Genomic DNA, 27,949 nt, shown 5'->3' on the forward strand with positions numbered 1-27,949 from the left:
TATTTTGGGGAGTAAAGATTTTTCTAGTTTGGAAACTGACATTGCCAATTCTTACCAGAACTGAGGCTAGAAACTAAAAACAATGTGCACAGTTTTAATATCTTATAAGGAAATGCATCACATTTTTCATCACATTTGCTTTTTCAGAATTAGAAAATAAAAGCACATTTTGTTAAAAAAATTGTGTACTGCATTAGGCAGCTGGAATTAAATGTAGAATTTTTCTGTATATAATAGGCAGCATAAGTGGATTGTTCATAGTCTGCACTTCTGAGGAAAAGGCCTTCTTGGCAACTGGTTTTTTGGGAATAGTCATTGATTTTGAATTATTCCATCATTTTTAATTGATGAAATATAATGGATTTTCACAATATACTGACCTTTTTATATGAAACAGATGCAGTTTTAGATTCAAATATTGTATAAAGAAATGAACACAAGTTATGGTAGCAAATGCAATTGTATCTGACAGACAAGCATATGATTCTTTTTGTTAGTTATACTGCAAAAAAATTCAAATTTGCGTGTCAGTGGGATTGAGCGAAACCAACAAGTCCAAAACAATTACTATACTCTTGCAGGATTTTATACTATTAAAATAGGGAAGTTGGAGGAAAGTAGAATTAATTTAACAATACCAAAATGCTTTTTACGGGGATTTTAATTGTGTCTAAGATTCCATAATAACGTAAGAAATCACAAGATTGAATAAATAATACTTTTCATTTTAAAAAAGCTTTGATACTAGTTGAAAAATACCATCAATCTTCCCTTTGCAGTCCTGGTTTGGACTCCCCCCCAAGAAATGGCACATTAAAGATGGTTGGAAACATTCAACCAAAAAAGGAACATGGTTTTTGTAAGAAAAGTTTTGGGGTTTTTGACCAGCTCTAGTTAACATTCATTGCAGATGCAATATTTTCAAAGCTGTTTCCTGAAAAGAGAGACTATTCACCAACAATGTGATAGACAATTGCATTTTGTTTCAATAAAGCAAATGTAAATACTGGAAAAAAGCCACAGTTATAACACTTCAAGAAATTTGGGATACATGTAATATAATAACACAGTTTCCACCACAAAAATTTGTAGAATGACTTAGTTCGGAAAAAGCCCCCTGAGGCCCAACCATCCCTCTGCTCAAAACAGGTTCAATTAGTTCAGTCTGCTTGGGAACACATTCAGCTACGTTTCAACTCTCTCCAAGGACAGAGATTCCACAAACATTGCTTCAAGATTTCACAGCCCTGTGGATAGGACAATGGATTGAGACTCTAAATCCATTTCCAGTTGCTTTAAATTCCTTGTTACAGGAGTTTAAGAGTTACATACTCTCATATGTGACCTTGGATGACTCCGTTTCTCCACTTGCAAGCCTAGAATTATTATTCAAAACTCCTGCCTAATTATATTATTGCATTATAAACACTGTCGAAATAACAATATATTCAAAGATACTATCACTGCAAGGTAAATATTTTTAAGTCCTTGGATTTCACCATGAGATGAATGAAGCGAAAGAAATAGGGCATTTCACATAAAGCAGTAGACTATGCTTTAAGCTCTTACAGCAGCCTCTAGACATTGAGGCCTAAACTATTTGTATCTTCAGTTCTTAGCTCTTTTATTGGTGATGTTATTCAAAGTGCATAGTTTTCACCCAACATTGGCATCCTTTTCGTTATGTTTTCAGGGTTTAAGTTAATGACCAGAGTAGTTTCATTTTGGTAACCTTATTATCAGTTTTTTATGAAAACTATCCATGTTTATTCTTCCACATTAAACTGCAGGTATTGTCTTTCTGCCCAGAATACCAAATCTTTGCATGATGTTCTCATCAGGAGTAGTGCATGTAATGACTGATTCCTACATGTATGATGAACAGCCTTTGCTTAGAAACTCAGAAGATAATTCATGCTATTCAGGACATAGCCATTTTTTTTTATGCTGCTTATGATAATTTACATTCTGTCTAATAAATAGTTTCATACACAATGTATCTGTATGGGATATCATCTCTATCATTCCTCCCATCAGCACCACTTAGAACTATGCAGGTGAAAAATCCAAAATAGAGAGATCCCAGTTTCAGTCACTTTTGCTTCTGATGGCATTTTTTTAAAGATATTTCCTTGAATTTCTTGATGTATCATCTGAATCCTTTTTTTTCCAGATACATTTGAATCACCATAAACTTGCAACATCATGATCTATAAACTAGACACTACAGTACCCAACAGGAGTAAATTGAGTTTATTTCACCCATCACCAGTGTATCCCATTTCAAATAGCACCCAACTGAGTTCTCAAGGGACATGTAGCTCTCCACCTACAGCGTTTGAGACTGTGACCTCTGAAATCATAGGGCTTTTAGGTTAAGAATGTCACAATCTTTGAAGTCCTGTAGATGCTGCATTTCTTTCTGAATGTCATTGCATATGGCTTTCTCACATCCCATATCCCCATTTGGGCTGTGACCACTCAAGGAATGATAGTCAGATGTCTGAAATGGGGAATTTTTCCAAAATGAAGCAAAAAACATGATACATTATTTAAAAACTCCCAAGAGTGGGACCACGAGATTGCTACATTGCCAGCTCTTCCTCAGCACTCTTGAACAAACCTACCGTGTTCAGTTTCTGACCTCGGACATTCAGATGCTAAACTATTCATAGCTTCACAAGGCTTAGCACAGGATCTGAAAAGGCTTCCGCAGCCCTTCATTCGTAAAGACAGTGAAACAGCACATTATTTACACTGGTTGCATTTGCAGGATTTATTAACGTTGTACCCCGCAAAGGCAGACTTGGATGCAGCGCAGAGATCCTTTTAGGATCCTGCGTGCACTGTCATCTGCTGCCGGCATCAGAAATTAAGGATGCCCCAGGGCTGGCCCTCAGAGACCCGAGGTCGGCACACATACCCCGTAACGCCGCCGGGCGGGGGCCCGGCCACCGGCGTGTGACAGGGCGAGGTGCCCAGGTGGGTTTTACCTGCCGGCAAAACGCCTCCACCACCCAGAGCCTCCGCGGGGAGCGGAGCCCTGCAGAGGAGCACAGGGGCCGGAGATGCAGGGAGCTCCTCCGGGGAGCGGAGCGGGGCCGGGCGGGACGGCGGCCGAGGTCGCACCTTGGCCCGGTGGGGCTTTCCTGGCCCGCACGGCGCGGTACTTTCCGCACACGGTTAACCTTTGCGTTACTCCCACTGCGCCCGGAGGGGTGGAAACTCCGGGCAGAAATCATTCGGGGAGGGCGGTAAAGCAGGGGAGGCGGTTTTAGGTAGTGAAGTTTTGCCGGCCGCACCAGGGGCCGGCGTGCTGGTGCCAGCGGGAGGGCCCGGGGGAAACGGCGGCGCTCCTGGGGCCGGTGGGCAGCGCCGCGGGTTACGGAGGTGCTGACGGCGAGGGTCGCACAAGCAAGCGGCGGTGGGGTCACATGGAGCGAAGGCCGGCCCAGCCGGCGGAGCGGAGCGGCTGCTACAGGGCCACGGCGGCGGGCGAAGTGCGGCGGGGGCCGGCGGCGCAGCGCTCTGCCCGCGGCCTTCGCCCGCCTCCCCGCCCGGGGGCAGCGGCCGTGCCGAGCTCGGGGAGCCGCGACCGAAGCCGCCGCCAAACAAAGGCGCGGGCGGGCGCAGTGACTTCACCGCCGGGCCCGCCCCCGCATTCCCGCCCGCGGAACCTGCCCCGCTGCCGTCTCCTGGCAACCTGCGGGGAGCTGCGGGCCCGACGCGCACCCTCCGCGCTGGGGCCGGACAGCGCCGCGCAGCGCCGCCGGCCGCGGTCTCCGGCCCTCCCCTCCCCGTCTTCAGCAGACTCCGTCCCCCCGGCGCGGAGAGGCGGCCCCGGCGGCGGCTGGAGACGGCGGCGGGCAGCGCCCACCTGGCCCCGGCGGGGGCGGGCAGGGGGCGGCCGTCTCCGCCCCCCCCGGCAGCCGCCCTCTCCGCCCGAGGGAGGTGCGGAGCCGCCGCCGCCGCTCCCCGCGCGGTGCCAGGAGCCTCCCCGCGCCCCCCAGGCAGCGCGGGCGGCGAGGCGCCCCTGGCCCGCCGGGCTGGAGGCGGATGGAGGGAGCCAAGCTCCGCGCTCGGCCGGGGCCCCTCTGCCGCCGGGGGAGGGCCGGTCCTGGCGGGGCGCGGGGGCGCGGCAGGCGCTGCCTCCGAGATGCGGCGGCCCCCGCCCGCCCCTGCGAGCGCCCTACCTGTGCCGGGCCCGCCGCCGCCCCTCCCCCGGCCCCGCCGCCGCCGCCCCCGCGGGGGCCGGGACTGAGCGCGCCGCGGCGCCGAGACACGGCCCCGAGAAGAGGGAGCGGGAGCAGTGCCGGCCGCGGCGCATAATGTGGGTGCCGCTGCTGGCGTGCCTCACCGCGGGGATCGTCTCCGTGCCCAGGTGCCAGCGCGGCCCCGGAGCCTTCCTTGGGGCGGCCCGGCTGCTGGCGGCCGTGCCGGGACTCTGCCAGCACTGTAAGTGTCCGAGCGCCTGGGGCTGCTCGCCGTGCCCCGGCTGGTTGGGGCTGTGGCTGGGTTCGGTTCTGGCGCGGGGTCGTGCGGGGGCGGGGGGCTTGCCCGGGCCCGGCGGCTGCCTTGGGGCGCAGCGCTGACAGCTGGGGTCGCCCGGCGCCACCGGCACTCGCCGGCCGGGCGGGCCGAGCTGGCGGGCGGACGGTACCTGCAGGGAGAGCCGGGCTGGAGCGGCTCCTGACCAAGCCTCACACGGCCGGGGCCAGCCCAGGATTGAACTGCCCACGCCGGGGGCGTCCCGCCTTTAGGGAGCCGTGGTAGCTCCCGGGAAGCCGGCGGGACTGTCGCACTCCGGGTGCTGCGGGTCCTGAAGTGCACCCTCCGCAACACTCCGTGAAGCGGCACCCGCACCCGCCCGGGGAACCGAGCTAGGCATGGACAGTTCTTGGGGATGGCAACACTTGGTTTTTACGTCGTTTCTATGGCATGCAATGGCAGGGTTAAATAGGGATAGAGCTACGAGAAGATTGTCTTCTGTTTACCTTGGGATAACGTGCATGTTGACAGTTTCCCGGGAGCTATGGTTCTCGGGTGAAAAAGGCTCTGGTAAATGTGGGTAACCCCTCGCGTTGTGGAATTGCTTCTCAAAGCCCCCAGCATAAGTTTTAATGTGTGCAGGCTGAGGGGGGTTTGTGCAAATGCACCTTAGATAGTGCAGCAGTTGACAGAGCAAGCAGGTTAGTCTAGTATTTCATAAAGGATATTATTTAGCTAGCAGTGATCATAAAAGTAGATCTGATTGTCAATCATCTTTCTGTATGTTTTTCTGCTTGTGGAATAATTGGCATTTCCCAGTTTAAGCCTGGAGCTGATTTAAAATGTTAACATGTAACCTCCGAAACTAAGATTTACAATGGGAACAATGTATTAGTCTTAAGTTCTTCATTGCATATGTGACAAATTCATGCCTAATTCAGTAGGATTTGCCCAGTGCTATTAAAAACAATGGAATAATTTGTTAACTTTCATAGGATAATTTACTTTACTTTTTTGGCTTCGTACTTTGAATTCAGAACCAAACTAAATGTCAATAGGAAAAATAAAATATATTATTAAATTTCTTATGAAACATGACATCTCGTGTGTAGTATCCCAGATTTTTTTTTTTATACAGTGCAATTGAGTTGAAAGGCTAATTGAAACTTTATGAAGAGGATGGTTCTGTGCCTGAATGCAGTGTTGTGCTTGCTCATGAGTGTAGTTCCTGGGTACACACTAGTGCAAATAATGCATCAGAACAGAATGCCACAGGGGGGAGGTTGTGCATGGGGCTTTTGTGCCAAAAGATGCTTGCTGTCTTTGTTGTGCTTCATAGTGAAAATATATATGGGCAATGCATCATGGGTTATGTGTTTATTGTGACAACAGCTCTCAGATTGGGCAGGCTGTAACTCACATAGACCTTGTTTTTTCCTTTTCATTTGAAACCTCTGCTAATTCATGAAAGCTGAAAGCACACTGAATTCTTTCCTTCATACATAATCACTTTACAGGCTACAGCCGCAGTTGAAGCAAGAAGAGTGTTTTGTTTTGTTTTTCTGTGAATGAACACGTGAAATTTTTTGTTATTATTAATGTTATTTGTAATTTTTTACATTTGGCTGTGGTAGCCAGTGCAGCACCACCTGGATTCTTTGAATGTCTGCAGGCTGCTTTGAGAGAGACTGGGCAGCAGCTCCATGTACAGATATTTGGCAGCATGGCTTTGTTCAAGCAGCCACTCCTCTCTGCTTCTGCATCGACAGTGCTGGGCATGGAGAAAAGCATCATGCTGTTCCTGTGCCATCAGCAAGTCCAGTTTATTTATGCGCAGAGTTGGCAGAACCTGCATATCTGTTGCACTGAATCTCCAGTTCTAAAAGAGACTGGAATTAATATGAAGTGTACATGGAACTCAAATTTATTTAATTCTTTTTGGAGCATTGGTGGCTCTTGAATTGAAAAATTGAGAGCTTTATACTACCTGAGGTATTTGTTCTGCAAACTGCAGTTTGAGATGAGTCATTGCTTGGGGATAAGTAAAGGTGGAATTTGGTGCAGGGTTTGAAGGTATAATGAGTGCAAAAGGAAATCTCACAATGCTGTAAATTTGCAATTCCCAAATTACAGGTCCTGTAAGCTCAGATAAAAAGAGTAGTGTTGCTGCCTTCTACAAAGAGCCCCTTGTTCAATAAGTCTCACCAAAAGGAAATTTGCAGTTCAGTAAGCCAATTATAACAAATACCTGACCTAAGAATCAAGCTAGTTCTGTAGGGATTTCTACAGATCTGTGCATTTATGTTGGACCATTAAACCTGACAAACTCCTAAAGGTGTAAACCAGTGAACTGAATAAAAGCTGGATTCTGCAGCAAAAGCATGTGTATGCATTGTGCTAACCAGTTGAGTAAGTGTTTACTTCAGTGAAGACAGTTCCCTTGCCTTGTTCAGAAACCAACTGCTGAAACTCTTATTTTCTACCTGCTGTATAAGCACAGGGGTTATGTGGGGTTCAAGTACTGAAGAATGACTGTTTGGTCAGGGTTAATAGATGACATTAGTTCAAATCTCCACAGTGTCCCAAAACCAGTTATAATTAATATTAAAATATGAAAATGAAGGTATTTGGTGCTTTCCAAAATACCCAGGGAGTTATTCCTCTATGAAGCTCAAATAAACAGAGTGTACTTGTGATGTGCAAAGAGGAATGGGATGGAATGAAAATCTTTATGTCTGAACTAAAAGTTGGGGAACAGTCACGCAGCAATTCTCTTAGATAATTGTGATTGACAGGTCTCTTTAATATACCAACTTGAAATGTTTGTATTTTCAGTCTTCTTGAGAGTGTGATTTGGAAAGACCACTGGGGAAAGTGGGGGATCTGTGATCATGAAGGGGTCAGTTGTTAATTGATTTATGCCAATTGCATGACTTCTGATTCATTAATTTTCTCCCATCAAGGTCTTTGGTGCTTCGCCAGTCTGGTCACATCAGATTTCCATGTGACCCCTCTAGTAAGAAAGTTTTATAAACCATTACTCGTGTTACTTCTCAAAGGAATAAGAAAAGCCATTCAAGCCACCCATGGAAGTTTTTGAAGAGAGGTGATCGAGAAATGTCTCATGACACACACACAAGCACACAATAAAGTCTGAAATAAAAGATATATCATGATAGCTTTAATTGGCGTTTGTCTGTTAATTCTCTTGTGTACCCATGTGGCCCATTTTCTATTGAGTCTCAGTGGAAGAAGGTGTGTTATATGGAATACCCAACACTGAGCCAGTTTGGCATTTCCTGAGGCTTAAAACAATGCAAGAAGAAGAGAAGACCCATTTTCCATTTCCTGGGTCTGCCTGGGTGATCTGCTCCTGAGGGCTAATGGACCATCTTTGGGAACACCAACCTTTTGGAAACCAGCATTTGGGGAAAAACAACCTGGCAGTTTGAGCAGGCTGTAAGTTGCAGTTCTGAGTAATAGTGAGGGAGAGGTTTGTTTATGTGCACATTGCTCAAGGAGCATATTTTGCCAATGACATGAATACATTTGCTTTGCAAATTGTACACTTCTCATAATCGGTTGCAATTTCGTGTCTCTGGAGGGCTTCTGTGGTAAGGTGTTTTTTTTTTATTTTATGGTTTTTACAAGTTGAATGAAACTCATTGCATGTGTAGTGTTTACAGTGTTTTCATGCTACAGGTGTTTGAGATGAGGCTGGGGAAAGAGAGGAGAGGGGCAGTTTATGAACTAGAAGAGCAATAACGATTCTCTTGGTGCTCTGGAAAGGTTGCCTCTGTTAGTTTGGATATGCTGTTCATGAGGAAAATTGTCAAGGCAGTCTGAAGAGTGCGTGCATCAGAAATACTCTCTACAGTTTGAAGAGGCAGTTGCTTCTTTTTGGGCCTTTAAACTTTCAAGGACTGGAACTGCAACAACTGAGAAAAGAAAAATTAGACCCCATTAGTCAAGAGGCTTAAATGAATAAATTTGATTTTCCATACAATCTAAGTTTAATTTACTTCACTTCCCCAGACCATCGGAAAGATGTCAGAATGTGAACTTCATGGAAGCTAAAGAAAATATTCATTAAATGACGCCCATTCCAGAAGAAGACATTAAAATGTCATATTATAACCACCCTTATACTTTATAGAGCACTTAAATACTGGTAATAGTTTTCAAATCCCTGTGAAGAATTTGTGATGACTTATCCATGTTGTGTCTTGAGTTTGGGACAATTAGAACTAATTACCATAGGAGAAGAAAAATGGAAGATATTTTATTTAGAAATTGTGTAAGTTGACATGGGCTGCTGATATTTATCAAGACTTTTTAATAACAGTTAACAGTTGGACCAGAGGATTTAAAGGATCTTTTCCAGCCTAAATGATGCTATGATTCAAGGAGGTACTCCTGTGCCTACATGTGCCTTTCTTATCCTCATCTCTGAAAAGTTCCCCCACTTATATGAAGGTGGAATCATTCAGGACAAAAACTCAAAGAGAAGCCTCAGACAGGTGCATATAAACTCAAGTTTTTCATGAGATATATATCAATGTAGAGGATTACTGGTGGACTTGGCAGTATTTGGTTGATCTTAGTGGTCCTTTCCAACCTAAATTAGTCTGATTCTATGCTATGATTCTGTGAATAGGTCTGATGTAAGGAACATTAACCTTAATTTATAAATCAAATCTGCATTACCTACATGATTATTTTTTTTCAACAATGTATATTTTAAAAACTGATTATAGAAAAAGTGTACTTTCTTAGTTCAGGATAGGTGTATCTAAGGCAGTGATTGGGATTTAATGAATTCTGTCAGGGTAAGAAGAACGAGTGGAATAGCTTGGTGTTCTGACCTTTAAAGTTTGTTTAGTGTTCTTAAAATATATAAATGGCACTAAAGTCATATGTTATATTTTCAAAACTTATATCTGTGAACTATTCAGAGCTTTTGCTGTAACTGGTTATCTAGACATCTTGGTATAAATTTGACTTCTCAAGATGAATTTACTGAAAACAGAAGAGTGGAGAAGGATATAGTTTCCGTTTTGTTAATAAACTTTCTTTGTTTTGGGTTTTTTTTCAAATAAAATTCTTAAGACCTCAGTGCTTATCATTCTACTTGCAACCTCCTTTTCAGCAAAATCTTGTTCTCAAAGTTCCTGTATCTCCTCTACTAATTGCTGACTTCTGTTTAACCAGTGGAAAGATGTAATAATTCTTTCTCATCTGCTTAAGCAAACATAATTTTTGATGAACAAAGTAGGATATGGTCTGTTATTCTTTTCTAAGTACTTGAACTTCATTAATTTTTTTCCTTTTGGCAGTTTACATAAATGGACTTGGGCTATTTAGTTTAACTTTTGGGAAGGAAGTGGGGCTCTAATGAATTAGTTCACTGTACACTGTAATGGAACCTTTCTCCAAAAAGAAAAGTAAGCTTCTTGCCAGCCATTCAGGATTCCCCCTTGTTCTGGTGGCAGAACAAGAATAACCCCTTGAGCAAAATGTAAGTGTTTCAGGATGATCAGAATTTACAGCATTAGAAAGCTGCCAAAAAAGCAACTTCTAGCTGAGGCTAAATTGGCCTAAATTGAAAACTTTGCAAAGCTCATAATTGATTTTTTCTTTATATGTTTCTCTGCTTCCCATGACTTCATTGTCATATGCCTGTGGTAACTTCTTGGTATTTACCCATGGTGACAATAATAATGAGTCTGAAGTATTTATGGTCATCAAAAGATGCTAAGACAAATATTTTAATTATGGTTATTGGAGAAAGAAATTTCTGTACCTTTAGGCAGGTCAAATGATGTTCCTGCATGTTTGATTTTCATTTTACTTCAGGCCTCTTCTCTGCCCACTGATTTGGGAGTTAGGTTGTTAGCAGCAGTAGTTCATTGGGTTCAAATATTGAAGACTGGTATTTTTGGTGTTTTGCTGTTGTAGCAGTGTTATGAATACAGCTGCATGGTGTATGGTGACATCACAAAAGTAGTCCAAGTCTGATTAAACCAGTAGCTGCCCTTTCTAAAATAAATTCTGTTCCTTCTCTATGTTCAAGGGAATTACGCTAAGTGAATTCTGTTTGTTCTATACTTGAGAGTACAATTTATTTCCACCTTATCTCTGCAGGGTGGAAAGGGTTAGTACTGTGCTGAGGACAACTTGCTTCTCTCAGATGGGAGCTTCGTCCCAAAATCAACCAAGTTCCCATCTTTTTGCTCAAACAAGACTACCAGGAAATAAGAAAACTTGTAACAACTTACACAATGGCACGAATGACACAAAGTAACTAAATAAAACTAATGACATCAGCAAGCAGCCTCTTCCAAGCTAAGCAAAGTTGTTGGAGTGCATGTTGCTGTTAGAAATGTTGTGGCATTACTTCAGAACATTAAATAAACCACTACCTGTTTAAAGCCTAGAATTTGCACGTTTGAAGTCTGTCCCTTAAGAGAGCATTTAAGCTGCACCTGCAGACCGTACACAAATGTGAATACTTCCTTGAAAGAGCAGAAGGAGAAGCTTGCATTCAAACAGTCTGTGAGCACCTGTAGTTGTTAGTATGTGAGTCCGTATATTTTATAGCCCACTGCCATATTTTGTGTAATCTTTGCCCCCAAATTATAAAATTTAACAGGCTAAACCTAAAATAGATGCTATGCAGTGTCTGTTCCTAGACAGGTGGGTTGGGTTTTGAGGTTTTTAATTATGAAAAAAATCCCAGAAAGTTTTTTACCAATTTGTCTCAGGGACAATAACCATCTTTGGAGATTGAAAATCCTATTGAAAAGCACATTACTGAAATAACAAATACCGTAGACTTAGTATTCTAGAAAACAGTAACATTTTTTAAATAGCCCTCTTGAATAAATGCTCCTCCCAATCTTGTGGACTACATACAAATCCTTAGGGAATGGTGGTTATCCTCTCTGACACCAGTCTTAGCTTTTATTTCATATTCTTGAGGTTTTCTCATTGCGAGTGTAAACTATGTATGTTCAATGATCTGTCTCCCTAATCCACACGTGCACAGCTTTTGGTTTGTTTCAGGAAAATCTTGTGTAAAAGCACAATTCAGTTTATCATTTTGTGTTCAGAGCTGAGGGACTTGTTCCCCTAGGTTGTCAGCTTTGGGAATTTCGAACTAGAATAGATTTGTTCCAAACCACCATGTTTGCAGATAAAAGAGAATGAAGTAAGCTATTTGCATTGCTATGGACTAAGAATCTATCAGGTTGTCTTTGGTGACACTGTGTGGGAAGAAATAGCCCTGAGCTATTAGGATCCTCTGCACTGCTGCTGGGTATGTGAATGGAGAGAGTGCCAGGATGAGGTCACGCTCCTATAGGGCAGAAAGCAGCAATTTGGTGATGATTAGACATGCAATAAAAGGGTACTTTAGAGAAACAATTAGGGGTTGAAGGCCTGGTTTAAGGAGGTACAGCTATAGAAGATGGTGGGAGATAAAGCTTGGGCTGGTCTTTTATTCAAGGTTGATCTTCTTAAGAAGGCAGAAAATAGTCATTTTTATCTACCTTTATAACCATCCTGACCTCCTGATTAGGTAAGACTTTATAGAATACACAGGAAAATACCAACCATTCTGGGCTGTTGATAGGCTACCTGCTAGCAGTGCTTACTAATACAAAAGAAATTAAATTAGCAGTGGTATAAGGCAGTAGCCATTCCAGGCTTTGCTGAAGCAGCATGACTGTATTCAAGCTGGTCTACTCTGAGGGAGCTTCTAGCAGCTGTGGATGACTGGAGTACAATTTTTCCTATGCCCATGTTCCATCCTAGGAAACTGAATGAACACAACTCCACACATCTTGAAGTTTCCTTGAAATCAAGGGACTAGAAAAAAACCAAACCTTTTAAGCTCTCTGGTTCCATATGCTTTGCATTTTTATTGGTGTAAAGCTGTACAAACAGGACCATCAAACCTGTGCCACAGAAGCATTAGCTTTTATGACTGTGGGAAATTAGTCTGTTCTAATGATATAATCCTAGTAAATTTTCCTGTATGTTTTATTTGCAAGAGACAGGATAGATTAGTTTCTGAAGCCAAGTAGGCTTTGACTCATTGTTTGCAGGCATGAATTGCATCAACAAAATGTAACCATCTCCCAGAAAAGCAGGAAGTTTCATGGAAAGGAGAGGCTACAAGTAAAGTTGGCCAAGAGACAAAAAAAATTTCAAGGTTGCATTGCTTGTTTTCATTCTGTATTGTCGCTTGGGAACAAAGTCAGACTGGAGTAGTCAATAGTTCTGTCTCTCATAGTCAAGGCCATGTCTGAGGCTGTGGTTTGAATGTTGTGTTTTTGAGTCCTAACTGCAGTACCAGTAGCTACTATGGGTAGTACCTTTTCAAAAAGGCTGTTATATGAATCTTTCGGGAAAAAAAAAAAAACCTTCAAAATTGCTATATGTAGGTGAAAAACTTGGGTTGCTATGCATCTGTCTGAGGCTTATGTTCCCCAAGTCTTCATCTTAATGTGCAACTTTCATGTACGTGCTGGAACTTTTCAGAGAGATGAGGATAAGAAAGACACCAGTAGGCTCAGAGAATTTCAGAAGTATCTCCTTGAATCATAGCATCATTTAGTCTGGAAAAGACCCTCAAGATTCTCAACCTAACCCAGCACAAGCCCACCACTAAATCATGTTCCTAAGCATCACATCCACATGTCCAGTGGATGATGGCTCTACCACTTCCCTGGGCAGCCTGTTCCAAGGCTTGACAGCCCTTTCAGTGAAGATATTTTTCCTGATATACAATCTAAACCTTCCCCAGCACAACTTGAGGCCATTTTGTGTTATTGTTTGTTAGCTGGGAGAAGAGGCCAACTCCCACCTTGCTGCAATATTCTTTTCAGGTAATTGTAGAAGATGATAAGCCCCCCTCCCCACCCCTGAGCCTCCATTTCTCTAGATTAAACCACTCTAGCTCCCTCAGCTGCTCCTATTAAGACTTGTGCCAGACCCTTCCTCAGCTCCCTTGCCTTTCTCTGGGCATGCTCCAGAACCTCAATGTCTTTTTCACCAGCAGCTTTCCAGCCCCTTTTCCCCCCAGCCTGTAGTGCCACATGAGGTTGCTCTGACTGAAATGCTGAACCTGGCACTTCCCCTTATTGATCTTTATATAACTGCCTCAAAGCTTAATGTGAATATCCTCTCTAATTACAAAAGTGTCCATTCACTTTTATGGGAACTCCCCATCAATGTGCCTTTACAGAGCAGACTTTCAAAGCATTTTCCATCCTCCAGCATCAGCTATGACTCTTGTTCTCTGCCAGGGCTTTCCCAATGCTGTGTTGACAGAGGTGTCCTCCCATTTTGTCTGCGCTGTTCAGCTGAAATCCAGTGTCAGCTCTCTCCAGTGATGTCACTCAGACCTTGCACAATGTGCAAAAAAGGAAGATCTTGGTGGTTTTTCTTGCGTGCTTTGCAAAGGCACAAACTCATGCAGGGCAGACTTCTGCATGACTTTGCATTTTAATGGCTTTGTAAATCACCTGTGTAGCTGTAACTAATGACCCTCATGTTTAAAAGGTACTTTCTTCATAAGGTAGTGCAAATTAATTTGGGAATCTCAAAACTCTCAGTGTGGGGGGGTATATTGGCAGAGTTAGGAATGGGAAGTCCCTATCAGTTATCAGGACTTGTTCACTAGTGGTTATTTTCATTGCATTTATTTTGATGTGCAAAGACTATTTCGATTCTCACCTCTGCCTCTTAATATTTCTGTAACCATATTATGGTTTATCTCTTCCAGTTCCATTTTTCCTATTAGGAACACTGTAAAAGTTGATTAGTTTGGTTTGGAGGGGTTTTTATCTTGTTTGTTTGTTTGTTTGGAAAGGTGTTTTACTCATGTGCCAGATTTACAGAAGTATTTTTTGAGAGCTCAGAATTTAATAGTGTTTTTAACGTTTATTTTATACATCTTTATTTTCATAGCAAAAACATGTCCTCTGCCATGCAGAGTTTTAGTTTACTGCTTCTTTTAGTTACTGGCAAAAAACATTTTAAAATCAGCGTGCAGCTTAGATTCTTTCTGTCTCAATAGTGAAACTAAAGTGCCCAAAAGTTAATGACGAAATGAAACAAATTAACAAATGCCATATGTAATAGAAAAAATGGGAGAGGAAAGAAAAGTTGTTTGGTATTCTTTTGAAGTAATCTTAGAATTTTATTATAAAGCATAAAAAGTGTACAGTATTCAAGCTGAGATCTCCTTTCCTGGGCAAGGTTGAGTACCTCTTAAAGCTGATTTTGAGGTATACCTTGTAATCTTATTGGAAAATCTGGTGATGTCATAGTGTGTTTTTAAGGTATGGCACAAAAGGCAGAGAGAATTATTTCTTATTTGGAAAAAAAAAGGGGGGGGGAAATCCCTAATTCCAGGACTAGGTTTTAGGATTGGCAGTTAAAGCACAGACACTCTTTTTTTTCTCCTGTAATCTGAGCATGTAACTGTCCAACATAATAATCATGGAAAAATAATCCCTCCTCTGTAGCATTTTTATGGTGCTTTTCATTGTACCTGCCTGCTCAGCCAGAGCGAGTGGGGAAGCCATGTGTTAGGTGGGACGGCCACTCTGCACAGGGTCATGCTGCTTGCTCTGAAGACAGAAAAGTGAAAGTAACTGCAGTATACTGCATAAAAGCTGCAGTTTTCCTCATAAATTAGGCTATGCATGAGTTAGTGAAGGCCTCATTCATTATCTGTGCAGGGGGATAGCCTGGCTGATGGCTGCCCTAGAACAAGATTAGATGCACAATTGAAGGAAAACCAGCTCTGTGGAAGCAGGATATTTTCCTATCTGCTTGCCTCAATGAGTGTTCACCAGTGTGAGGGCCATGATCAGGGAGCATAAGCTGCAAGCTATATTTTGGCTTTCTCTTTTAAGAAAGCAAGTGGTACACCCTCCAAAGCCAGCACAAGCGTGTACCAACTGTGAAGCTGATACAAATCCAAATTCTTGGCTCTACTTGAACAAAGTGCTGTCTGTTTGAAAACCTGTTTAACATCCCCTCTGAGACGCCAGAGTGCTTTATTGCTATTTCATCTCTGAGATAAATACCCTGATTGTGATAAGGCTACTTTCATAATAAGGAGGCAGGATATAATTATAACATATAGGATGTTTGTCTTGCCTTGATCCCTCTTGTTGCAGAGAGTCTAGGCTTGCCACACCTGTGATCACTGTAAATAGCTGCAGTTGTTGGAGCATGGTTGTAATTTTGTGGAGTAGGCTGGAAAAGTGTGGTTTAACCTGATGCACTTTTTATTATATGCATATGCCTTTGCAGTTCCCAGCACAGAATTTGGCCCTTGTCGAAAATACCTTTTGGCATACATCAGTTCAAACTAAGCCAGTAGAAACTAGCCCTTAGCTTTGGCTGAACAGTAACTCAGTCTTGTCTGGACTCTGTTTTTGGTGAAGTGGCAGGAAAAATCTCCGTTCTTTTTTAAGTCAACTCATAAAAAAATATTTCTTGCTTTACCATAGTTTTTTTAAGCAACCGAAAAGTTTATACTTCAACAGTTATGGTTTTAGTGTAGGTTTACAACTAAATACTAAATATTTGATGAATGAAAGCATGTCCATAAATGTTACTGTTATTATGGACTATGTACTTGGGAACCAGAGTAGTGATGTAGACAGAATAATAAATAAAGAAATTAATTCAACTTTTTCAAGTTTCTTGTTATTAAAAACATAAAATTTCAACCTTTTGTTCCAATGGTACCAGGCTTCTCTATTACCAATCTGCAACTTAATGTTATGAAAATTGAGCTCTTGAGACTGGAGAGTTACCAGCAAAGAGTTTTGCATCCAGGAGTACAGTATATCTCATTTGTTAATGTGATCACACTGAAACTAGATTTTAAGATATTGTTTCTGACTTAGCAGTCTGCAAAGTCAGAAAGACACAGACCCCCCCTATGTTTTACTGGACAGGCTATATTAATAAACTAAATCAAGTTTCAATAGATTCAATAAACTAATCATATAAAAAAAATTGGGACAGTTATTTTTCAGTCAGCTTTCCAATGCATCTGGAAAATGGCACATAGACACATATTGTTGGGTTTTTTAGGAAGTGCATATTAAAAAAGGTGTTAATATTGTGCTGTGTGGTCAGTGGCATTTAAATTAAAGTATGTGTTTTGCAGATAGGATTATATGTCTTAAGAAAGGAGTCTCAGATATTATTGCAGGAAATTAATTAGGCCATACTTATTATTTGGCTTACTTGGTTTACTGATTGCAATGACTAGGAATTAATCTTCCTCATTCCGTATCTGAATAGCTAGAAACACAGGTTTCTCATTTTTTCATGTCAGCTATTTATTCTTATCAGACCAGCTCTGTCTCCTGTAATGAATATTAACTTGAATGGGTAACCTCAAAATTCATGTAATTTTCTCTCTATTTTGCTCCATGGGGGTCTTAAAACCACTATTAGGCTGCAGATCAGCAACTTATATTTTTCCTTGTCCTTTGACACTTTACTGAATTTATCACTCTCTTTTTCTTGTAACGCCTTTCATCTCTGCTATCTTTGATATCCAGTTGAAGATGGGAGGGGTGTTTGTGTGCCAAGAACAATTACATTCCTTTTATTTTTAATCTTTCAACAACTTTTCATTCTGACTCTTTGCACTTTATGAATACTGTCTAGAAAAGGATCTGTGGCAAGGTCTACAACCCTGTGCATGTCAGTACCTACCCAAAATCTTCATACTTTTTCCCGTCTCCTGCAGTATGTGGTAACATTTTCTATGGCCTCTAGGACTGCTCTTTCGGAGTGCAGAACTAGAACTGCATAAAGTACAGTTGCTGTCTTCTTATAATTGCAAAAAAAGTTTTATTGTGTTAGTGCTGAATGAGCTTGCTCTCATTTCACATCCAAGTAAAACTTGCTATGCTTTTTTTATAACAAAAGGAAACAAAAAAAATCCCTTCAGATTTTGTCTTGTTCTTTTCTTTCTCCTTAGCAACTCCTTCTTTATTTATCCCTACCAACCTCTCCCACCCTTTAATCAGTTTTCCCTGCATTCCAGCACCTTCCTGGGCTGCTTTTCAACTTACTGTTTATATCATACCTGTAGCTCTCCTTTTCATTTATGCTTTTTTTCCTCACATTGCCTTCATGGCAAAAATTGTCAGCAGCAGTTGATATGAAATAGAAATGTTGGTTTGACCTTTGAAATTAATTAAATTGCCACTAATCTACACATTATCAGTATAATGCTGCAGCTTTGCTGCACTAGGCTTGTTAATACTGGTATATGTGTTGTTGATAATAATAACAATGTGCAAACTGTGATTAGTGCCTTGCATCAGCCATCGTTCTAAGTGACCTCTTGAATACTAGCTGTTTATATGATACAGGATCTCATCTTAGAATCCACAGATGAAATCAGCAAAATAAATTTTAAAAAAGGTATCTTAGTACATATTCTCCTAATGCAACTGTTCACTATGAGAAGTTTGTCACGTTACCTAAAAAGAAAGATGGTTTGCTTTATTATTTCAGGTTAGAAGGAAATCATCTCAGACAATCATGTCACCAAAACTTTGGATGAAAACCAAACTCTTCATAAAACTGTTTTGATATGATGATGCACACTATCACAATGGACCAACTAACATATGTAGCCTTTTTATGCAGAAATTAAATTTATTTTGCTCCCTGTATATTTTCTAATATGGCATGCTGAACGTGCCAGAAAGCAATGTTGTTTAACACAGTACTACCGAGCTGTGCATTTTGGGCCCTCCATATAACTCCTAGCAGGTGACCTCTGTCTTGTTTAGGGGTGCACTGGTCTGCAAGAGGCTTGTGCTCAACATGGTGAAAGGATACACTAATGCTGACATTCTAGCTGAGCTGACCCAGTCCCTTGAAAAGACTCTTCTTCTCCATACCAACTGCCAAAGTTTCATAGGAAAGAGTAGTAACTTAAGCAATGATCTATAAAACAAAGACGTGAAAAGGATATAAAGGACTTTGCTGGTAGACATGTAAGTAGGCACAATTTTTGCAATTGTTGGTACAGAATGATGTGTCTTCAATCTGTGACACATGTAGTGTTGGATTCATTTCTATTTGCTTCTGGAAAAGAAAATCTTCCTCTTCTGGGAAACTATTCATTGCAAAAATGAATATGCAGAAGGGGAATATTTATAGAAGGTGAGAAAATACTTTGGGTTTCATGAGGAGTGAATAATGAATGATTCAGTCAAGTGTAAATGACTTAAAGGGAAAATGTCTGTGAAATGATAAGCTACCTAGTAAATTCTTTTCTCTTAGGCAGTAAATCAGCAAGATACATGCCAAAGATAAACTTGCACTTCAAAATTATTCTAAATCAGGATCTTAAAAATTTGGCCTTGTTAATTGTGAATGGAGTTTATTCAATTTGTGCAAATATTTCTAGACTGTAGAGAAAAGAAAATTCCGTTCCATTGCCACAGTGCCTTTGTTATGTTTTACTTCTGTTTCAATATATTGTCATCACTCTTAATCTGGAGAAGTCATTTTTGAAATGTTGGTTTAAAATTAGATATTTCACAATTTCACATATCATCATAAATCATGAATGTTTGGGTTTGTATTTCATTGCAGCGGAAAGCAGATGTGCCACTTCAAATGCAGTAACATGCACAAAGTGTCTTGCTTTGGGTCCAGAGTGTGGATGGTGTGCTCAAGAGGTATGGCATTTTGCTTAATTACATTTGACTTTATACTTTAGCTGCTTCTGATCTTTATAAAGATAAAGACCTTTAAACTGAGAAAATTATAGTGAGAAATAGCAAGAAAATCTTTAAATGACCCCTAGAGACAGAACCTGAGAAATCATGTGAAATACATTTTGTTTCCAAAGGGGAAAATGCAATCTTTTATTTGGAAAATTGCAGTAATTTTAAATAAAGTGAGACCTTCCTAATGCATTCCATCTGCTTTGTAGACAGCTTTGGCAGACTTACAGTTGCTTTGAGATTTTAACAGTTTTTGGCTTCCAAAGCAAAATTACTTATCAGTACTTTGTATTAAGTCCTTATCATATATGAAAACAAGTCTATACATATATGTCTACTGCGTTTAGCTAAAGGTTCTACTAACAGTGGAGTTGACTTCAACTTCACCCTATATTATGACCATATCACAAATGGAAAAAGTGATGCTTTTCTCATTTTGACACTGCAAACTATCAGTTCTGAGACTTGGCACGGAAGATAGATCTTCGGTAGCAAGAATTATTCTGAAATTATTGTTACTGTTCAAGCCGTAAGAATATGAGAATTTTTGCTTTTGTTTGACAGAAAACACATAACCCTGTTGATAGCATGATTTTGAATAATCACTTCAGAGGAGCAAGCTTTTGAAGAATATCACTGGCAATCGCAAGCTCATATGCTCTTTAAGTTCACGTGGAAATTACCAGTGGTAGCTTTCCGGTTAGCAGCAGAGAAGGTAGATAAGTTCCTACCTATAATATAAGGGGTGTATCTGGCAGAGATAAGAAGAGTAATGCACTGGTAATATCTGTGTCTTGGAATTATTAACTTAGTCTGCCAAAGGTACAAGGCTGAGTAATGCAAGGATGGGTAGAGGCACGTAGGGCTTGCTTTCCCAGAGGAAGCTTCGGACGTGGTGTAGATGGCACAATGGATTACAGTGTTCATTATTCTGGCCCCATGTCCTGTCTTACAAAGGGCAAAGCTTTATCCTCCTCCATCTGCATTTATTACAGAACAGCATTTGCTAACTCTCCAGTGCTTTGGAAGCTGCAGTACATCCCCTTCTAAGTAGGCACACGGACTTGGCCAGTTTCACTTCTGCTCTGCTCGTCCTGCATCACTTCTCAAGTCAATCCTGAGAGCTGTTCATGGACACCAGGGCTTTCTCAAACCCTCTTAAATAGCTGGCTTACCTACACACCATCCATGGTTATGGAACAGCATAAGTAGTCTTATTGCAGATGGAAATATTGCAGTGCAGCTTAGCCTGCCTGCTTCATGAGAAAAATCTTTTTAATAAGATAATCAGGCCTGAGGAACTCTTGACATGCTTTGAATTTATACCTGCACACAGTGGACCTCAGAAAACACTACAAATATATTAGTCATTACTGATAACAAGAGTAGCTAAATTCTTATGCATTTAAAAATCTAGCTTTTTGAAAAGTATCCACTAAAGAATATGTAAATAGCAGTAACTTAAAAAGCAGTCTGTTGGTTTTAATAATAGGTTTGGTTATAGAAAAAATACATCTGGGATAGACTACAAAAAGAAGCTTTGAAGATAGGAAAACAAGATATAGGACTGTCATATTTCATTGTTCAGGGGCTTTCTCTAGTCTTTACAGGGTCTGGATGACTATTTATTGTCTAATACACAGTTCGCTGTAGTTTAGATTGCTTGTTTTTGCCATTTGCATCTGAAAGATCAGAGCTTGTCCTTTGTTTGGTGGGTCTCCTGCTTTGACTCAGATGGACCAATACTTTCAAAGACTACAAGAGATCTTGTCTTTCCCCCCCACACACACATGTTCAGAATCGTATTAATCATCAGATTAGTGGTCAGGAAGGAATTTTGGATTGGATCATTTTGGCACAATTTTGGACAACTTTTCTCTTTCAGTGCAGAAAAGAATGGGCTGCTTCTGACATCATCCTTTTACTAATCACTTTTCATTAAAAATCATAAAAAAGCTACCAGGGCTTTTTTATGTTGGTGACATCCTAAACTGTCCGCTCCTGTAATTATACATGGATTCTTCTTTCCGGGAATTGAAATGATGTAGTTCAGCAGGTCTATGGATTTTGTGTAGTGAGATAGATAAATTCAAGCTGGCTAAATCTAGAGCTGACCTCTGGTGCTCCTACTAAATATCAGCCTGAGTAACATTACCAATGGATTCTTCTGAAAACTAACCTCTTTTGATGTTGTGGAAATGATGCTTTCTTGCTAAAATGAGCTCATAGCATGGCACAGAACTTTTTTAAGTGACATAATAACAGTGTGTAATTTCCTTTTTCTTCAAAGTCAGATTGTTCTGATTGTGCATGATCCTATTTCTCATTTAAATTTTTTTTTGTGTAGAAAAGGGTCAATGTGAAATTAGATTTAACTTCTAATTTAAATATTGCATCATTGCCATTATTAAAAACATATGGCTTCATGAACTTGTCCTATAATTTATGCAATTATAATAGCATATTTTATTGTTTCAAAGACCGATATTTTTGTTTTCTTCATCCTTTGAAGTTTATACAGTTTTTTTTCAGCTCAGATTATTTTGTACTTTTTCTTTCTTATTAAACAGGATTTCATGGCTGGCACAACACAGAAAGGACGCTGTGACACTGTTTTCAACTTAATGAAAAGAGGCTGCCAATCAGATTTGGTTGAAAACCCCATGGTTCATGTCACAATACCTAGTGACCATGAAACAAATACACAAGTGACACCAGGAAAAGTTTCAGTCCAACTGCGTCCAGGTTGGGTCATCTCTAACACATGGATATTATAATAAATTTAAAATAAAAATAATAATTCTAAGTACAGATATTTTATGAAGAGGCATCTGGAATAATTATTTGGAAGAATGATGCTATAGCATTGTATTGTAGAACTGTGATGGTGTTGCTCCCATATTCAAGTATCATCTTCACCAAGAATTGTTTCTGTCAAACACAGCTCAGAATAATTCAAGTAATAAGTGGACAGGGAATTTTAGATGTTTTTTCCTGTTTTCTTATGTGGTTTCTTGATTCTTTAGCCACTTACAGTAACAGTTTTGCCTTATATGTGTATATATATTCCTTCTGAAAGAAAATAGAGTTATAATCCCTAAATTCATAATTTGATAAGCTTCTTAATTATTTCTCTACTTTCAAGTACATTGACTAGACAAGTAGAAAAATACCAAAACCATAATATAAGACTACATTCCTAAAGAATGTTCACTGCCTGAATTTTTTTATAACTAGTATATCTCCATTTACCCTTAGCACAAGTCTAGTTAAATCAGTGTTCATTCTCTGTCTCTAAAAAAGCTGTAACCAACAGCAGAAGTGAAGGTGATATAAAGGGATGCAAGGTTATCTTTCACTCAATAAAATTTAATTTATTTCTTTTTCAAAGAGAAAGAAATATGTGAGAGGGATCAATCTTTGTCTTAAAAACATTAAATGCTTAGGAGAAGTATTTTGCTGATCTTCACTGTAGAAATGGTAATTTTCTGTCAATTACAAGGGAAAAAGGAAGATCTGCGTGAGTGTAAAGCTCAAAGGATCTCTGTTTTTCACACTTTATAATAATAAAACAGTCAAGGTAACATCAGCACTTCTCCTTTCTTCACTCTCCTTTCAAAGTGACTGATTGCTGCTTCAAGAAATGGTTCGAGGAATTGAGCTACCTCTAAGCCCTGTCTGTGATCACATTGATTTCCAAAGGCATACTGGATTCATAGGAAAAAAAGTTAGCTTTCTCAAATTTGGTTTCCTTAACCATTTTTTCAGTAAATAATGAAATTAGGCTTGGAGTTCCTTATGATTTGTAGAAGTTTTTGCATCAGGGAGGCAAAAGAATGAAATTTCAAGGACTCCAGAAGAAAAACTTTTTATATATAGATATCTTGCCCATATTTTCCACCTCAGGGAAACACACAGATATCCCACTATAGTTTTTTCTCAAAACAGACATTTGCTACAGTATAATCATGCAGACAAAGATGCTTTTGTTTTAATACTGGGGGGGTTTGTCACTGTTTTCCTATACTCATCAGTTAGGATTTATGTGGGAAAAAAAATAAAAGCTGCACTCAGTATCTCACTCTATGCAAACTGGAGACCTGCAAGGGTCGTTTACAAAAAGTAATTCAATTTACATTGGCAAAGAGGAAACATAAATTACAGCACACTGAAATTGGTTTCCTCATGCAAGACCTAATACAGACAAATCCTGACATTTTCAGATGGATTCTGTTCAAAGACCATTGGAAGAAAGTACTTTGCATATTTAAATTTTATGAGTCAGATCTCTATACTGGATGTACCTTTTGATAGTTTTAATTGAAAACCTGCATTATTCTTCTGTAACATCTTCCTTCCTCCTGTCCTTTGCTGTATCTTCATTGCACAATACTGGATTAGATTCTCCACTCATCACATGAAGATCCTGAACTCATTTCTGCTCTAAACTCACACTTTGGATGACATAAAATGATGGCTAATTTGAAACTGTGAATTATTGTACCCACTCTGCCCATACAAATCAATTCAGTCATTTTCCTGACATTACAGAATACTAGACCAGCAAAAATGTGAGGACTGGTTTAAGCAGCTTCCAAAGCATTAATATATATAATCTTGAAATAAGAGTTCTATTTTGTATATACCAAAAGATGGATTTTTTTTATATTAAAACATTTTAATAAAATATATATATTTTTATCCCACAGAGTTTTCTCATCAAATCTTTGGGATTTGATGAGCAGTTTGGGATAAACTTGTATCATTATTTATGTGAAGTTTTGAGGCTGTGCTGTCCTTGTGGTGTGTATGTAGTTTTAGATTCTGTCATATGACACACTATTTGCAGGATACATTTACATACTTTGAAGTGACAACCTTGAAGTGACTGACCCCAATTTGTATGCAGATCTGTGTCCTTTGTGAGCCACAACTGCTTTTTGTTATAATGCCAAAGGGATTGCATAACCATGAATTTAAAACAAAATGGAGAGAAGTCAGATTTTTACAATAAATTGCACAGTGCTCCTGCAAGAAAAAAACCCAAGATGTTCTCCAAAACAGCCCTTTATGGCTTATTTTTGAATGCTTCTTCAAGGTTTAATTTACTCTTGGGAGATTTTCTTGTTTGTTTGTTTTTGTCTTTGCTGACACAAACAAATTTGTGCTGAGGTTGCTACAAAAATAAATGTATTTTTAAGCATGTCCATTCAAAAATAGTAAACAAACATATTTGTTTCTTTTGTTAATCAGGAAGTGAAGCAAGCTTTATGTTAAAAGTTCGTCCTTTAGAGAAATACCCTGTGGATCTTTACTATTTAGTTGACGTCTCAGCCTCTATGCACAACAATATAGAAAAGTTAAATTCCGTTGGATTTGCTTTATCTAAAAAGATGGAAAATATTTCTCTTGATTTTCGACTTGGATTTGGATCCTATGTGGATAAAACTGTGTCACCCTATATTAGCATTCATCCAGGTAGAATCCATAACCAGTGCAGGTATGTAGTCTTTTAACATTTACTGTAGCACAGAGACGTGTATTTAATGTCAGAATATGCATTATATGTATTTATTTTTAAAATTCTTCAGAATTTATCTTGGTTTCCTTGTATTCTTTGACAAAGTTTCTAAGAAAATGCTGAAAATACTTTTACAGTGATTCCTTCTGAAATACCTGCAAAATGATTTCAGAAAAACTGTTTCTGTATCAGAAAAATGTGCTGTATTTTCTTTAGCAAAACAAGCCAAAACCCATGCTGCTTTGGTGATGTTTTGTATTTAATTTTAAATTCAACTGTTGTGGTTTTCATTATTTTGGGTATAATACCTAGATTCATCACAAAGCTTTTACTTTCTGATCTAGGTACTTTCTAGTGTATGGTCATGCGTTCATTAACTCTTTTGTGATAATTCTACTTTTGTCAACATGATGTGGTTTCTTTCAGCACATTTAATGAACATAAGTGATTCTCTGATCTACAGTTATAATGTGGAGTAGCTCCTCTTTTAAATACAAAAGATGTTCTGGCCTGCATTTCTTTGTTCATGCCATGCCTTATATACCTTGGGTTCAACACTTACATAAAGTGAGGAATCGCTTCCAAAACCCCCGGAGAACAAGATTATGCACAACAAACTCAGAGCTGTATAAATGATAGTAGTTGGAAAAGTGAATATTAATTCTTCATACTTTCTTGCTTGCCTCTCCTGGGAAGACATGATCCAAAGTTCTGTCAAGTCCCTAAGTACCCTTTATGATTTCAGTGGGTTTTGAATTGGTTCCTAGCAGTGGAGTTCCTTCTAGAGATGTGACTACCTTTGGATAAAGCAGTCATCTAGACCATCTATATATAGTGAGTGGATATTGATTAGCATTTCTAGGTCACAATGTATTTTGCTTAAGAGGAGACATCTGCAAAGGTATTAATCCTTTCAATGCCAGTTTCTCTTCTTTGACTGTACCTTGATTTGGAGGAGAGCAGGTTACAGTCTGGATGCAGCAGAAATTAAGAGTTGAAAGCTGCTCAGCACCTCTGGAATGGATGAGCACTTCAACTTGTGCCATTAATCACATCTGGGAATGGGTCCCAGGTCAATGACCTGTACAAGTGCCGCTTCACTAGCTTACCTATGATAAAAATCAAACTTTCTCCCTTATGCATAATTTGAAAAAGTATCATTTGCTATGATGTTACTGAAAATGAATTTTCTCATCTATTTGATGAGGTAATTATTATTAATATCAGTATTAATTTTGTGTACAGTTAGGTAACACTAGTGGATATAGGAAGTTTATTACAGTTCAGTAGACTGTGTAGCAACCTATGAAAAGATCTTACTCTTACAGTATGATAGTCTTTTCTCAGGATAATGAAAAGCGAAGTTGTACCGCACTGTAGATATTCCAGAAGGTTTCATATACTCCCTGAGATCATCCCATCCCTCTTGTTGCATTTTTTGTTCTGTATGAAACACTACATATATACTGTTAACATACTAGCTAAGTTATTATATACACAATTCCATAAAATACAAGATAATATACATTCTTTGTAGTTAATTATAACTACTTCCCACTGAACTTAATTTCACGTGGACTTGCTCTTTTTTTCTGTAAATGTTTCTTATTCTGTGTTACCTACATCTTCATTAATATCAGGATTTTATGGGTTAATAGGGATTCAATATTTTCATTTCCTTCAAAGGAAAAATAAGTCTTTTTTTGTTGTTGTTTTTGTACAGTGATTACAATTTAGATTGTATGCCTCCTCATGGTTATATTCACGTGCTATCCCTGACTGACAATATAGCAGAATTCAGAAATGCAGTGAATAAACAAAAAATATCTGGGAATATTGATACACCTGAAGGAGGTTTCGATGCGATGCTCCAAGCAGCTGTGTGCCAGGTAAGGAAGCAGCTTATTTACAAAAGAGTAAAGAAATAGTAATTCAGACACTATATATATATATGAAAAGAGAGAGAGAGAGATAAACTGGTGGTCAGTGTTCCTGAATTCAAAATGCCAGTGCTATGCCTGATAATACTAAGATTTTTTTCTTCATTTTCCATTATTTCCCCCTTAAGTAAAAATTTCCAATTGAAACTGAAAAAGGAGAGCATGAGGGAACATGTTTCAGTATTGGTTAGGGATGTTCAATTTCTGGCTTTAACCAGCCTAACCAACATGGGATGGATGATGAAAGCAACTGCTTCTTGTTTTAACAGACACATGTATGAATTTCAGTCAATTACATAATTAGTTTCATAAATCATTAAAGCACTGCTTGTGTTCCTCAATGAAGACATACCATTTGACATTTCTGCTCCTTAAGAACTTGAAAATTGAAGATGTTTTACTTAACTGCTTGTGTAGATAAGGATAACAGAAGAACTTCTATGTTCTCAGCTTTTAAAATTTTCAAATTTTAAAACAGTACAAATCAATTAAAAATTAACTTTTGTACATTGATGAAATGTCATCACAGTCTGTCCCATGCAGAAAAGGATAGAAAAGATCTGCATGGATAAGTCTCAACCTTAAGCATATTAGATAACAAGAGTTTGTTTTGCTCTAGAGAGCTATTTTTTGTTATTGTTTTTCTTCTTATGCATATTAATGCAATACAAATTTTGAAATTTTGCTGATTCATGGGTTTGGTAATGCTCTATAAAATATTCAACTTATATTCAAATCACAGGCTTGGCTTGTTTCTCATCTGTTAGAATGATGTCTGGGCAATTGTTTTATCTTGTCCATCTTCACACTATTTTTCTGTACAGTACAATATCTCAAGAACAAAAAGTAATTCAAACTATGCTAAAAATTGATAGTTTGGTCCAATTTTATTTTCAAATTTTGATGAGCAGGTAAGTAAAAACCACACTTTATAAACACTGTGATTGAAGCTGTTACAAAGAATTATTCTGGAACTTTGGAAAAATTCCTAAAAATTCAGTGTTTCTCACTGGACACATTCCACGCTTATGACATGTGAGTTCTAGAATAATATATGCTTCCAAGAACAATAGAATGGAAACATTCATGAGAATGTGGAGGCTTTCCTGGTAAGTGAATTGTGAACTGAAATGGATGGGAAGAATGTGCAATTCATAATGACCATCATGAGCTATAAATTATATTAATGTGCACTCATTTTGCCTACA

The 27,949-nt window shown here is 39.4% G+C and overlaps 1 protein-coding gene across 1 annotated transcript in view; it reads left to right on the top strand.

Annotated features, from left to right (window-relative positions):
• The first annotated feature begins 4,317 nt into the window (after positions 1–4,317).
• The window catches only part of ITGB8 (integrin subunit beta 8), a 48,009-nt gene continuing 24,377 nt past the window's right edge, over positions 4,318–27,949 (top strand). Inside the window, exons 1-5 of the mRNA XM_058811038.1 lie at positions 4,318–4,455; positions 19,147–19,232; positions 21,851–22,025; positions 24,534–24,780; positions 26,525–26,690. Of these exons, the coding sequence (XP_058667021.1) occupies positions 4,329–4,455; positions 19,147–19,232; positions 21,851–22,025; positions 24,534–24,780; positions 26,525–26,690 (801 nt within the window). The 5' untranslated portion in view covers positions 4,318–4,328. The remainder of the gene's footprint in view (positions 4,456–19,146; positions 19,233–21,850; positions 22,026–24,533; positions 24,781–26,524; positions 26,691–27,949) is intronic.

The sequence above is a fragment of the Ammospiza caudacuta genome, chromosome 1, assembly GCF_027887145.1.
Source record: "Ammospiza caudacuta isolate bAmmCau1 chromosome 1, bAmmCau1.pri, whole genome shotgun sequence".
Classification (NCBI taxonomy): Eukaryota; Metazoa; Chordata; class Aves; order Passeriformes; family Passerellidae; genus Ammospiza; species Ammospiza caudacuta.